The sequence below is a fragment of the Chaetura pelagica genome, unplaced genomic scaffold (assembly GCF_000747805.2).
Source record: "Chaetura pelagica isolate M959 unplaced genomic scaffold, ChaPel_1.0 scaffold104, whole genome shotgun sequence".
In the NCBI taxonomy this organism is placed as follows: domain Eukaryota; kingdom Metazoa; phylum Chordata; class Aves; order Apodiformes; family Apodidae; genus Chaetura; species Chaetura pelagica.
Window position 1 is genome coordinate 8,217,701 of NW_009953786.1, and position 14,352 is coordinate 8,232,052.

The 14,352-nt window shown below is 45.3% G+C and overlaps 1 protein-coding gene across 1 annotated transcript in view; it reads left to right on the forward strand.

The window, feature by feature from the left end:
• The first annotated feature begins 8,661 nt into the window (after positions 1-8,661).
• GCNT2 (glucosaminyl (N-acetyl) transferase 2, I-branching enzyme (I blood group)) overlaps positions 8,662-14,352 on the forward strand; it is a 24,194-nt gene continuing 18,503 nt past the window's right edge. The window contains exon 1 of the mRNA XM_010000983.1: positions 8,662-8,942. Within this exon, the coding sequence (XP_009999285.1) occupies positions 8,662-8,942 (281 nt within the window). The remainder of the gene's footprint in view (positions 8,943-14,352) is intronic.

Sequence of the window (14,352 nt, forward strand, 5' to 3'; positions counted from 1 at the left end):
TGTCACTGCAGGCCGGCTTCCCGAGCGCCCTTTGGAGGGGGGGAGAGGGGGCAGAAGGAAAGAGGCAAAAAAAGCCTCAGGACGTTAAAAAAAAAATGAATAAAAATAATTCAAACCCTATAAAACAAATACAAAGGGGGAAAAAAATTAAAAAAGAGGGAGAAGAAAACAGACATACACACACCCACACCCTCCCTTCCTCGCCCCGCACTTTGCAGTCCAATATGATTCAATGATTTTTGAGACGTCGATGCTGGCGAAGGGGAGAAGCTCCGTTCCGGGTGTTAGGGGAAAGGTTTTTCCCCGTTTTTTGGGGGGGTTTGTGTCTTGTTTTCATGCACTGCCGGCGGGGACCCGGCTCCCGGGGTGGAGCAGCCCCAACCGCTCTCCCCTGCGGATCCGGGGAAGTCCTCGTGCGCGACTTGGGATGGTTGCGAAGGATGGGGGAGGGGGGGGGGAAAGATAGGAGGACAAATCCGTCCGCTTCCACTTGCGACAGTCCTGCCCTCGGTGCTGTCTCCCGGCTACTCAGTTTAACGGAGTTTGCTGTCCCTCAAGCCCGTTTCCCACGGGAGAGAAGCTCACCGAGAGCCACAGGTCGCTCCAGCCGCACCCTGGGGGGGGGGGCCTCAGGAAACCAAGGGTCTTTTCCGTCTCCGCGCCCCTTCCCGCTGCCCCCATCGCGGCTTTGCTCTTTGGAGGAGGGGACCGAGCGTCCCGCCTGGAGCGCGGGGGAGGGGGCAGGGCCCTGCGCAGCCCGGGCGGGGGGCGGGAGGAGGAGGATGGACATGAGGGTGCTACGACCCTGGGTACTTCACTGCGGTACCTTTCCATATTGCTGCAACCCCTCCTTGTCCAGAGACCCCCGGGACTCCCTGCCCGGCGCTTTGAAGCCGCAGAGTGTTTACAGGGTGGTGATAATTTTGAATATCAGCTCTACATATAAATAGCTTTTCCCTTTTTGCTCTTTTTTTTTTCTTCTTTTATTTTTTCAGTGCCAAATGAAGTGGCAGAGGGCATCCGAGTGCAACTTTTTTGGAAGTGAGGTGAAAACTTTTTTGAAAAAACTGAACTTTTCCCAAGGAGCACGTGGGTCTTACTTGCTGCTTTCATATCTATTTTGTAAACTAACTACACTAAAGCAACTCAACAAGCAAAACCGGGAAGTAATCGAGAGTTAAAACCGAGCACACGCTGTGGTACCGGAGTCATCCAGAAACTGAGGACTAAACGGTGTTTGCATGAGCAACCACGTGGTTCAAATTCCCATGCTCTAGACATCCTATGGAAATGTAAAAGTCACCTTCTACTTCACCACACTCCTTGTTCTCAACCGAGGCCCTTTGAGGCCAGGTACTGTCATTGCCTTCTCCAAAAAAAAAAACAAAACAGCTCCTAAAAAGATCATCTCTGTGAATAAACCACTGGTGGGGTAAAAAGATGTGCTTCAGCTTTTTTGGATTACTCAGAGAGCAGTCTCAATTATAGATGTTTGTGAAAAACGTGTCTTTTTTTTTGGTAAAGGACAATAAATTCACCCTGAAGGCACAAAGCACTTTCTCTTTAGAAAAATAAATCTATCTACTACAAGCAAGTCAAGACCTAATTATTTGTTTACTCCAACCTGGCTGCTTTTTCTGTTGTACATTTCATTTCCTAAACATAAAAACACACCCAGTTTTAAGAAAATAGTTGCATATGCAGCTCACACATAAAATTGGAGTATTTACTGGGCAATTCTGACTGCTCACGTGACCTGAAAAGAAAAAAAGCTTTTACATTTCAAACACAGGCAACTACTTTGCCAACAATCCCATAGCTGCAGTAGGTTGCAGTTTTAGTGAACATGCCACCCCCCCAAAAAAATATTAAATTGTATTTGATGTTTATTTTAAATTTTTCATCAGTAAAGTGGTCAGATGAAATTCAGAAAACTATGCTGCCTAAGATCTTTCAGTGTGGCCTGCCTGACTAAAGCATTATTGCTACTATAGGTGTTCCAGAATGGGCTGCTTTGCTCCTGGTGAAGCTTCACTGACGTCACTTCTCCTGCCCTAGAATCTACTGATGCAACTGCCCATATCCACCCAGCTGCACAGATCCCAAGTACGAAACATAAAGTCACTCTCTAGTGTTAAGTCTCTACATGGAGAGTTTTGGTTGGATTAAGATTTCGAAATTGAGCCCATAATAAGATATGCCATAAAACCTCAAACAACCCTCCTCCCCCAGGGATATTTATCTTACTCATTTAATTGCCCAGTAAAATAAATTCTGTATGTGTACACTTATTTGGGAAGGATTTTGATCTGGTAATTTCAGTGTATCTTCTGATCTGTAGCAGCTTAGAATGAGTCTGTACTAACATCCTTAGAAACTGTGGAGAAGCAGAAACTGTGCCCTGCTAAATAACACCTATTCAGCTGCTAAATATTTACACATAGGCCAGAATGAGCTTTCCTTGTAATGCTATCTGTTAGCTACATGTTAACAGTCAAGAAGAAAAATAAATGCAAGTCTTTTAAGCACAGGCCAAATCCCTGCTTCTGCTAATGCCAGTAACAGAGCTCCGCTCACTTGCATGGAGCGGAATGGGGCTCCTTCATGTTGCCTTCATGTCATATTAATACTGTCATTTTTATAATGACTTCTCTCTCAAAGCACTCACTACTGCATAATAAGCTTCAAAAACCCTCGAGAGGTGCAGTGTTATTAGTTTATCTGCTTTACAGATAAGTAAACTGATGCAAGGGGAAGATAAGGATTTTCCCCAAGGTCTTGCATCTGGTTTCCTGGAGATCAAGGGAAGGAAAGAATCAAGAATTGGAACTGAACTAACCACCAGACCACTCCCCCTACTGCTGGTGACAATGTGTCCAATAGCCAGAAAAGCAATATTAAGAGGAACAGCAGGTGATCAAGACCTCTATAAACCAGGTCATTTCCAGTCAGGTGCCTAATTGTGCTCTTTGATAGCTTAACTTAGGTATCCACATTTGAAACTCTCAGCTTCTCTAACAGTACTCTGGTGTTGCATCCATCCTGGCATGATATGATATATTGGAAGTGGAATTTAATTCTTTTGTGCATTGAATAAAAAACCCTAATAATTCCAAGACATTTTAAAAGCCTGGTATTACCCACAGCAGAGTTTAAATAAAATCTACTTTGATATATCCATGCTAACATCATAACTGCTGTCTGCAAGGCATATATTTTAAAGTGTGAAATAATTACAAAAAGCCATATTACTGGAAAATGACTGTTGGAGGCTCTGATGTCCAAAACAATATTAATCTGCACAAAAAAACACCCAACCTCTTAAATGATTTTTTTTTTTTTAATTTTTTTTTAACAAGAAACTTCCAAGGCTGTAGTCTTTAATCTAGCCCAGCTTGCATGCAGCTGCAATACATTTAGCCTTTAACATTAGCTCTAGCCATTGTCCTAGCACATGCCTACACCCCACGACACTTTATGGTATTAAAAGCAATGCTGTGTGGCTGGAGCAACTTGTCACTAAGATATATCACTTGGTGGAGAGCAAAACAAAACAAAACAGTGAACAGCATGAGTTTTTTTTCCATGGGAGCCTGTACTACTGGTCCAGATTTTTTGGCTCAGTTGAGTTTTTTGTGGTGTTTTTGACCAGCATGTGCTGCCTGCCTCCCTGACAGCTATGGAGTAAAACCTCTGGAAGTGCATGAAAGAGCAGGCCACGCACTGAGTAATACTGTATATAATCATTCCATATAGCTGTTGAAGGAATACCAGCCCGCTATATGTATAATCTAATGACAGTCAAGAGCTGACGTGATTGTTCCTACACCAGCCTCCTCCCTATGTCAAAGGGAAACCAGGGTGTGGTTGGAGGATGGAGGTTGCAGCTGAGCTGCACCCACATTACAGCTGTCCAAGGGGTTTACACCTTAGCGACCATTACAGCTGCCACAGACACCATCACACCAGATTGAGGTCATAAGAACAAACTGACCCACCAGAGATTCAGACCCTTAGCATCACACGCAGGAAAGCAAACAGTAACTCAGCAACTTTTTATTATTCAGCAAAGCTGTTATTTTCCGAAGGGTGGTATTACCCTCCTGGAACCAATTTAGTCGGGAAATTCGTTTGGCCTGAGTCTGAGGCTGTGCTTGGGAGTGCTGTGCCAGAAGGACCAAGTGACACATCAGCCTCCTGCTGGAGTTGGGGCCCCCCCCAGCTGGGGGTGCAGCCTTCCTCCTTCGGGAGCAGCAGCTCCTCTGGACTCCCCTTGCTGGAGGTGCAGGGTTATTAGCAGCCGCCCAGCCTGTTTTACACCGGTGTAAACGATTGCGAAGCTCCAGCGCGTTTGCAAATGAAATCAGGCCCTGGCTGATCAACTGCTCCCTTAACACTACCCGCTCCGGAGCAGAGTTCTGCCCGCTGCCCGAGTTCAGGGAGTGAGGAGCCTGCCCAGAAAGTAACCCTGCAGAAAAAAAAAAAAAAAGTATCTCAGGCTTAGGTTTCTTTTCCTAAGTCTTTGGCGCCCCTGTGTGTCTCCTCTTCGGGAAATTCCACGGCAGAAGAAGCACAGATTTTTATTTCTTCAACCTAGCACCAGAAAACCATGAGTGAATGTGGGCGAGCTCTGCAAGGGCAGCCCTAACAACACCACCCATCAGACTGACCATAAGTTGAGCTATGAGATTTCCCCCTCCTTACCTATCCTCCTTTGGACACCAGAATTGCCCTCTTTGGCAACTTTATCCAAAATTACTAATGTTTTTAAAGCACTACTTCCACAGTCATTACATTTACCACAATCTTCTCTACATCCCTGTATCTCCTGATATACATGGAAAAAGCCTTACAGAAAAGAAGTGAAAATCAAGCATTTGAAATACCTTAGGCTGTCAAGGGGTTAAATTTACAAACGGACAGGCAATAGTGTCCTTGTAGGAAACATGTCTGTAACTCTGAATCAGGACTGCAACATAAGCCTCTGTGCTTCTCAAAGGCAAAGACAAGGAAATTCAGCATAAAAACACAGAAAAATCCTAAAAGGAACTGTAAATATTTTCTGTGAGGTACGTGGCATTTTTTTATCCTGTATCTTCAAGAAAACTGGGACACAAAGGACTGAAGTGAGTTGCCTAAGGGTATAGGGACATTGTGAGACATCTGGACAAAGAGGAAGGAAACTCAGCCATGCCAAGTCCTGGTGAGATTTACTCTGTTGGAGGTCCTGGTATAAATGGGCTCCTCAGAAGAGAGTCTCCCAAGTCTTTGCCCTCTACCCTGTCTTTCCACTGTCAGTACTTTTTTCAAAACATATAATGTACATGCATGTCTGAGAGGTGCAGTGTTTGTCTGGGATTATTCAGAAAACACACACAAGCTCTGCAAAGTGTCACTGGAAAAATATGGCATGCAAATACAGACAGGCTATCACTTGCCCCAGAGTCAGCATGACCTGCTTTACACTTAACCTCACTAACCTGGAACAGGCCCTCCTCTCCTGACACCCTTCCCTGCCTTTAGACAGATGGCCCCAGCTGTAGGCAATGGAGGCGTAGGCCTGCCCTGCCTATATTTATAGGTGGGTGGTTGCCCTGCCTTTGTTTCCCACCTGGAGTGCTTATTATTCCTTTCACCAGCTCTTCCAGGACAGCCTCCCTTGTCACAGGTAAATTTGGCCCCTAAGGCCACAACTCCCTACACCAGAGGAAACTGTCCCAAAAGGCATCTCTCACCTCTCTCCCTCCCTCTCACTTGTTCTGTTTCCACCCTTCCCCTCTTCTCAAACACTATTGGGTTGCCCCACCAAAGTTCCTGGTAAGGCACACAGCTGAAGTCAGGCTGCTATCTTAAATATGACCCTGGGGAAAAAAAAAAAGGGGGAGAAGGAGGGGGCTATTGCATAAATCAGGGGAATTGTCCTAAGTAAGGACCCAAGACACTTGCCTTGCTGCTTAGATATTAGATATATCCCTGCTAGATATTAGCATGTCTTCCCACCTGGCTGGTCTTGCATGCTCTGGGTTGTGTTTCAAACCTTGTGAATAAGCTACTTCTTAATCTTCTTTTAGACCCATTAAGGAATCTGAGATTTCTTCACAGTCCAATGCTCACGTGGAGCCTCCCCAGGTGGAAAACTGTCCCCTGTCTTCTTGGGAATGCCACTCCCAGCAGCACAAATGGTGAGAGGATGATCTTTGTTGCAACAGAATGAAGCTCCTTTGCTTACCTCCATTTCGTGCTCTTCCCACGCAGAGGGGAAAGTGCTGCTCCTTCGTTTTGGATGGCAAGCATTGGTTGCAAAAGCTTTTGGCTAATCATGCGGGCCAGTGTGGGGTCAAACTCAACCATGATCATATGAAATTGATTTCCAGTGCAGGAAAAAGCTTTCTATGTTTTCCCCCTACAACAGAACCCATTGGCTGAATAGGGGATGGGTCCCACTTGTGAGGAAGCACAGCACAAATACAGTTCCTAAGGGCTGTAAGCCCCAACTGCTTCCATTAATGGGTCATGTGTTGGCTTGACCCGGTTTACAGGCTGTTGATTGAGCATAAGAATTTAGAGCAGGAACAAAAAATTGTCCCATAAATAGGCTGTCTGCATTTTAAACTAAATTAGCCCCACAGTGAATGGCCTCCTCTACTGAATTACAGCATGACTGAGCCTGCGTTGGGGATTGAAAGGGATTCATGTGGCTGGTTAAGAGCAGCATTATTAAGACTGTTATTGAAGGCTGGATCAGGCCCAATATGAATGCAATTACTCAGGACCTTTAAGCTACAATTATGTGTGACAGAAGAAGCCGAAGTAGTTGATGGCAGAGAGTATTTGGCCTTTATGGCCACGTAACTCTCATACAAGCAGACAGGGCTTAGGGCACTGACAGACGGGTTGTGGTGAAGCTTGCTGTGCTGGCTGAAGATGTTTCCATCTCCAGCCGCTCACTCCAATAAAAGAGCTGGCAGAAGGGAATTTGTTCCTGAGCCTCAATCGCTCAGGGGAGAAGCTCAGCACCTCAGGCTGTGGTTTCACACCATGGAGAGTTCAATGACAATAGCAGCCTTAAGGGATTCACACCCTCTTCCTCAAACTCCTGTCAACTTTTTTTGTAGACCTGCTGGACTGATTCGGTTCATTAAAGAAAAAAAAAAAAAAGGGTGGGGGTTTGAGGGAAGGAGTAATTACCCTCCCTTCCAAATTTAAGGAGATTAATTTTTCAATCTGACTGTAGTCTGGCCCAAGATCTCCAGCCCATGGAGCCAAAAGTGTGGGATGAGGACAGCCACCAATTTAGACACCAGGGCCTTACCTTAAGCTGCTGCTGAAGGTGTTTTCTTTTCTGTCTCCCTTCATCCCTGTTTCTGGAAAGTGGCTTGGCTCCTGCTGGAAAAACTGCCCTCAGCCCTCTTTGGAGAACTGGAGCCCTTGCCCTCACAGGCAAGCTCTTGTGGCCGGACTGTGCTCTGCAAGCAAGGACACAGAAAGCAGGTATGAAATCAGAGTGGAAAAGAGTGTGGAAAAGAGTGTTTGCAAAAGCATTACATTTTGCATGCGTTTTCATCTTCAAGTTTGCCCCAGCCGACGTGCAGCAGAAAACACTACCTCTTTATAATGGGCGACTACCTACAGTTTATTGGAACTGAGCTGTTGCTAAACACATGGAGTAGCGATGTATTAACACATTGTAAAAGGCTGTTTGATCACCATGGGAGGGTGGGGGTTTGAGGGAAGGAGTAATTACCCTCCCTTCCAAATTTAAGATTAATTTTTCAATCTGACTGTAGTCTGGCCCAAGATCTCCAGCCCATGGAGCCAAAAGTGTAGGATGAGGACAGCCACCAACTTAGACACCAGGGCCTTACCTTAAGCTGCTGCTGAAGGTGTTTTCTTTTCTGTCTCCCTTCCATCCCTGTTTCTGGAAAGTGGCTTGGCTCCTGCTGGAAAAACTGCCCTCAGCCCTCTTTGGAGAACTGGAGCCCTTGCCCTCACAGGCAAGCTCTTGTGGCCGGACTGTGCTCTGCAAGCAAGGACACAGAAAGCAGGTATGAAATCAGAGTGGAAAAGAGTGTGGAAAAGAGTGTTTGCAAAAGCATTACATTTTGCATGCGTTTTCATCTTCAAGTTTGCCCCAGCCGACGTGCAGCAGAAAACACTACCTCTTTATAATGGGCGACTACCTACAGTTTATTGGAACTGAGCTGTTGCTAAACACATGGAGTAGCGATGTATTAACACATTGTAAAAGGCTGTTTGATCACCATGGGATTCCAGATGAGCTAACAACAGAAAATAAGCCGTGATTCACAAATGACTCATTTCAGCATTTCTCTTTGATGCAGCAGTTCAAGCAAGCCCTGTCTATGCACATTCAAATGAGTTCACTGAATAGTCATTGAGCCCAGCAATGCCGTGCTTACAAAGTCGTTTTTGCAAAGTCTAAGTACAGTTTTTAAGTCTAAAAATTGGGCAATTTCTAGCAGGCTGTGCCAGAGCGTCACTCTCAGTCACGCCTGCCGGCAACCTTTTCCTACGCTGAAAATCCTAACACCAAATATTAACTTTCCGCCATCCGAGTCCTCAAAATCTGGGAGTCCTGAGAAGCCACCCCCTCCCCGTGAGCCGCGCATCTCCTGCCAGGTTGGAAAGCAAAGGGATGCGATGCCCCAGCTGGACGCTTTTCCCACCGACTCGGCACGCCCGTGTCCTCCTGCCCTTATCCTCTCTGTCGGCGCTGCCAACCCTCCTTTTCCTCCTCCTCTTCTTCCTCCTCCTCCTCCCCCACCACCTCACCCCGGTCTCCGCCAGCGGCCGCGAAACCTCAGCGATACTTTAGCCAGCATTGCCATCCAGTGGCACAGGGGACAAATGACAGCTCGTCTGGAGGAGCGGGCACCCACCTTGGCTTCATCTTCATCTTTGCTTCATCCGCGGCTCGACAGGTTGGCCTAAACCCGGGCAGAAACCGGGTGGTTGGGGATCATATCCAATTTATCGGTGGATTTGATGTAGCATGGATTGATCACTTGCACCAGCTTGCTGGTAACCGAGGTGTTGCAGAGAAGGCTGTGAGTGTTTAACGAGGGCACAGGGTGCTCAACTGAGGGGTACACAGCTCATTTCAGACAAGAGCTGCCAGTAAGTCCTAAATCCTGCTTGTATTTAAAGTTGGTTGTTTGCAGGGGTTTTGTTTGTTTGTTTGTTGGGTTTTTTTTTTTTCATCTTCAGTATAAGTTCTTGAGTGTTTTAGTAGGCAGAAGTTTGCATCATTATTGCCCTCTAGATTGCAGAACTAAGTACATTACTCATTTTGTGGTCTCCTTAATGAGCTCCTCTGGCCATTTTTAATTTTTTTTTTTTTTTTTTTTCCTAAGATGCTGTTAACCAGAATGCTCCCCAAACCCTCAAACGTTAGGCAAGCAGTGCAGAACACCCTTGGGAAAAATAATCTGCAAAAATACAGAGTCTTTTCCCACTGAAAACTTGCAAGATTTACATCGGTCTGGTCTGGGTTTTGGGAGAATATCTATCACCCATCTGCTCTTCATGGCTTGGCCATGCTGCCATTTCTTGTTACCCAGAGGGAAATCCTCTGAACCAGCTGTATCACAAAGAACCAAAGCTCAGCCCAAAAGAGTCAGTAACAGGAATTTTCCACGGCTGTAACTGGAAAAAACAAACCACCCAAAATGAAACAAACACCAACTGTTTGGCTTTAAGTGGTTGCATAAGAACAGTCAAAAGGACTGTTTTCTTTTTCCAAAAGCTGGGTAGATAGGACAGCACAGAGGTTACTCTGGAAGTCCCAGAGCAACTGCTGGCCTTGCAGCCACCGTGCAGGTCGTCAGCACGTGACAGAACATGCTGGCTGGTGAATGGCAAGGACAGGCTGCTTGGGGACAAGTACAGTGGCCTGTGACAGCTTTTCCACAAAGAGCTGACATGTGAGCCCGGCGCCTGTGCAACTGAAACCAAGGTGTGAGATATGATACTTAAGAATCAGGCAGCCAAAAGGAAGAGTACCATCCTCCTGGTGTCCCCATGGAAGTGGTCAGTTCCCAGATGAAGGTGAGAACCTTCAGAGGCTTCAGCAATAGCTCCTGAAGAGGAAGGTAAAGCAGGATGATATGGACAGACATGGTGTGTACTTTTAGACCCAATTGAGTAGGGTGTAAAATTCCACAGAATTCATGCTGTACACACAGCAGCATCACTAGAGCTCAGTCCCCAAGCAGGTTGGATATTAAATTGATCAAACTGGTAATGAAAGTGGGAATTACTCCATCTCAGCCGACACAAGGCAGGTGACCTTATTAAAAAATATGCCAGTGTATTTAATGGGGTAGGGCAGTTTCTTGGGGACTTCATGATTAATATGGCTATAACTCTGGAGATCCCACAGCTAATGCTCCTGGAAAAAGTCTTACTTCCACTATGAGATGGCCTGGCTGAAATTTTTGAGATGGTCCGAATACAGGCACGAGAATTTGGCCACTACTTTCTGACAGAGAAGCCAAGTCACTCAAGAGCTGTGGCATTGTTTATAGAACGTGGTGGCCTCATGCTGGATGCAGCAGGCCTGGCATGTAAGAAACCTCAGAGCCTGCTGAGGAGTGTAGTGTGTTTCCCTGTGGTCTGTTCAGGCTAACCACCAGGAATAGCCTGAACTCCTATGCTGTTTAGTTATCACTGAAGCAACAGAAGCCACTACCTGAGACACCAATTGCACGTCATGTCTCAAGCAAGGCCTTACTTGGAGAAGCCTCAGCATCCACTGACAAGCAATGGACTGCAGTAGGTCAGCCTTTGCAGCTATCTTGAGTTATACACATGCATATGAAAAGGATTTGAGAGTGGCAAAAGCAGCTGCCTACACCTCTGTGAGGGAGCAAGAACTTAGGAGGGTCAAAACATGTCAGCCCAGCATTTTGTCCCCAGGAAATGCCAGAAACTGAGGCCTATGGAAGAGTAAAGGAGCAGGGCATGGAAATGTGGCACTTTTACTGACATCTTTCCAGCCTCCAACTATTTGCAGACCAAGGTCTTCCTGAGATGGATGTGGTTACTGTGTGTCCATGAATGGTCCTCTCTCTCATGAACTTACCCAGCCAATTTTTGAACAGAGACTATGGAGAGAGATGGATCAAGCAGAGTTTAGGAGTAAAGCAGTCTGTTTTCTTCTGCTTGCTGGAGGTACAGGGAAAAGAGGCTTTTGTGCACATTCTTTGCAAATAAAAAGCAGCATAGCAAAAAAACTATTCTAAATACAGGCTTAGGGATAGAGGCCAAGGAATGTTATCAGTGTGAGCAACAGGCAAGAAGCCGTAAGTGGCTCCCAGACAAACTACACCAAACTGGAAGAAAAGAAACAGATGCAGGAGCTGAGGAATGTGATGTTGTTGTGCAAGGCAGATAATTTCCAGTAGTTTTCTAGCCTCTTTACAACATTCCAGTGACCCAACATGGGGTGACTAGATTGTCCCAGCTTCAGTAATGCCATCAGGGTTTGCTTTTGACCCCATGGTGACTGGTGATTGCAGCCTTCCTGTAAGAGAGCCATAAAAAGTTTTTTAGGTAAGCAGTAGAACAAGGGACCAAAACAGGAGCATGAGCCTCCACCCAAAACAAAAGCAAACAGGAAGGTCTTTGGCAATTTGAAACACCTGGGAGGGAAGTTTGGAGCTTTTCCTGAGCAGGGTTTTGTGTTTGTGTACATCATCTGCTCTAGAAGATAATCAGAAAGAAGACATGAAGACGGATTGGAAAACTTGATTGAGCCTGAAGCTGGGTTAATTGGTATGGATGGCAAGGACAAATGAAAAAAAAAACAACAAACACAACAAACTCTTCACAGTAGGACAGTGGTAAGTTTAAGTACAAGTTTGGGTCTTATGCAGTGTGAGGCAGATGGATCACCAACACAGATTGCTTTCTCCAGACTGTTGGTTATACCAAGAGGAGACCATGGCATATAATAAAGCCTTCAGAGGAAAACTGAGGCAATGGAAGCTGAAAATCTTAAGCTAAAGCTTAAGAAAAACATTGTGCTTTGGTCTACAAAAGGCATTACCTTTGCTGGCAGGAAGAAAACTGCAGCTGCACAGCACTGACCAACTTCTTCCCCAGTCTGGCTACTACTGTTTGTCACTAGTCACAAGTTACTTCTGTCCATATCTTGTCATTACTCAAGAAGAGCCTGACAGATTTTACTTGTCCCGGTGATTCAACATATCTCCTGAACTGATCTGAAGAGCAAAGTGATTGGCAGGCTTTCAACCCTAAAGTCCTTTGGGAGACTCCAGGGGACTACAAACCCGGTGGCACTTCACTGCTGCTCACAGACCAGTGACGTGGGAAAAGGCCTTTTTCAAGGCAGGTCCTGGCTTGGTTCTACTCAAATCTATTAACAGGCAGGAAGACATTAAAGAAAATAGATGCCTACCACAGCCCTTTGAAAGAGGATTCTGATAATTCACTGCAAGAAAGCTAAGCAAAGAGCTAGAGCAAGCATCAAGCTAATTTATCGTATGATGAAAAAAAGACATGAGAGATGAAATATCTGTCATTGTGTAAACAGCTACACATTTATAAATTATTAAATTATTTTTCTTTATGCTTAGGATGAATCATAAAATCATTGTACAAAAGCTTTTTCCTTCCTGGATAGTCCAGGACTATTCCAAACTTACTGGAATTGCAACGCTAATGGTGATTAGCAGAGAAGATGAACGTATCTCCAAATGATGATAAAGTCCTTTTATTATGGTTCCTAGGTGTAATAGAATCCCCAGCTGAGCTACAGCAAAGCTAGGTGATACTGCAATATAGACAATCACAGGAAAGAGAGCTGGAAAAGACCTAGAAAATTACCAGGTCTGGACCAGTATGACCTGCAAAACTGCTGAAAAAGCTATGCTTAACCTGCTCCTGAAAATCATCATCAGGAAAATTCCAGCCTCTGCAGGAATCTAATCCACATTTAACCGTTTATCACTACGAAGCTTCCTTAATGTCTGATCTTTACCTCTCCTGATACTATCTAAGATGATTAGTTCTTGTCCTATGCAAAAAGACTTTCTGCCTATTTCCTTTTTTTTTTTTTTAAATGACAAAATAACCATATGTATTTTTCAGTCATTCCTGACGGGTGATGTTTTCTACATTCCTATGGAATTTCTGCTCATTTTATACCTGGCACCAAATTATAGTGCCAGAATAAAGAGCATGGTAAAGCTAAACATTTAGTGGGCCCATTAGAAATAAAAGGAGAGAGCCATGTACCTGCTCTCTCTGTGGCATAGCCAGACACCCATAGCAGTGGGTAAGGTGTTGGTCAGCCTTGCTTGGCAGAGCAGGTCAGATGGAGTCGCTTTACCCCTCTAGCTGCTAAGGCACATGCAGCTGGGAACAGGCCCTTGGCCATGCAGAGATGGGGCTGCAGGGACACTGCCCTGACCTGGCACCTCCTTGAAGGTGTGACACAAGCTGCTCTGCTTCCACCGCTGCCGTAAATACCTTGCGTTGATGTTCATGAAGCTAGTAAGTGCCCAAATGTTTTCAAAATCCAGTGTAAGCTACCTTTGGACACTCCTCTAGTGCAAATAATAGCTACATATGAACATTTGTACTTTACGCTAATGTGTGCATTTATCTGCAGTAAGAAGACAGATCTCTCCCATGCCTCGCCTACATCAGTGTCACTATAAAAGACAGTCATATTTAACAGAAGAAAACTAACTTCACCACCACAGCCTGCCTGTCCTCTATTAGGACATGTTTAATTATGTCTTGCTTTCTCTGCGCAGGAGGATAAATGAGCAGGGAAGAGGATGCTGTGCTGTTGCTCCTGAGCAGCTGATGAGGAGTAGTTTGCACAGAGGTGAGTACGTGGAAGTTAATTGGAAAAGGGAGCAGTAAGAGTGCTCTGCTTTGGATTTGCAAAGTGTGCTCTGCTTGAAACAAGGCAGCTTACCTATTTCTGAATCCTTTCTATCTAAAAGTCTATTGTAAATGCAGACAAGCACTGAAGTTCCTGCAGTGTAAGATGCTCTGTGTCTGCAGCTTGAAAGCATGGCAAGAAAAAATTGGATGGGATGGCGTCCTGTCTGGTCCCTGCTGTTTGTGCAGACAGATGTGCTCACTGACTGCATACGATTAGATTACTCAATGATTTTACTAGAACATGTGCGCTGAGTCAGCATTTGCCTTGATGTGTCGTTTCATCTCTCCTCCCATTTGCTGGGAGTGCTGCTGCGATGTGACTGTCCGCTGTCAGTGCATCTGCCTGGGAGCTCCTGTTTCAGGTAGGCTTGTATTTTCTTCTCTTTGAATAAGCAGATTATGGTTGGCTGG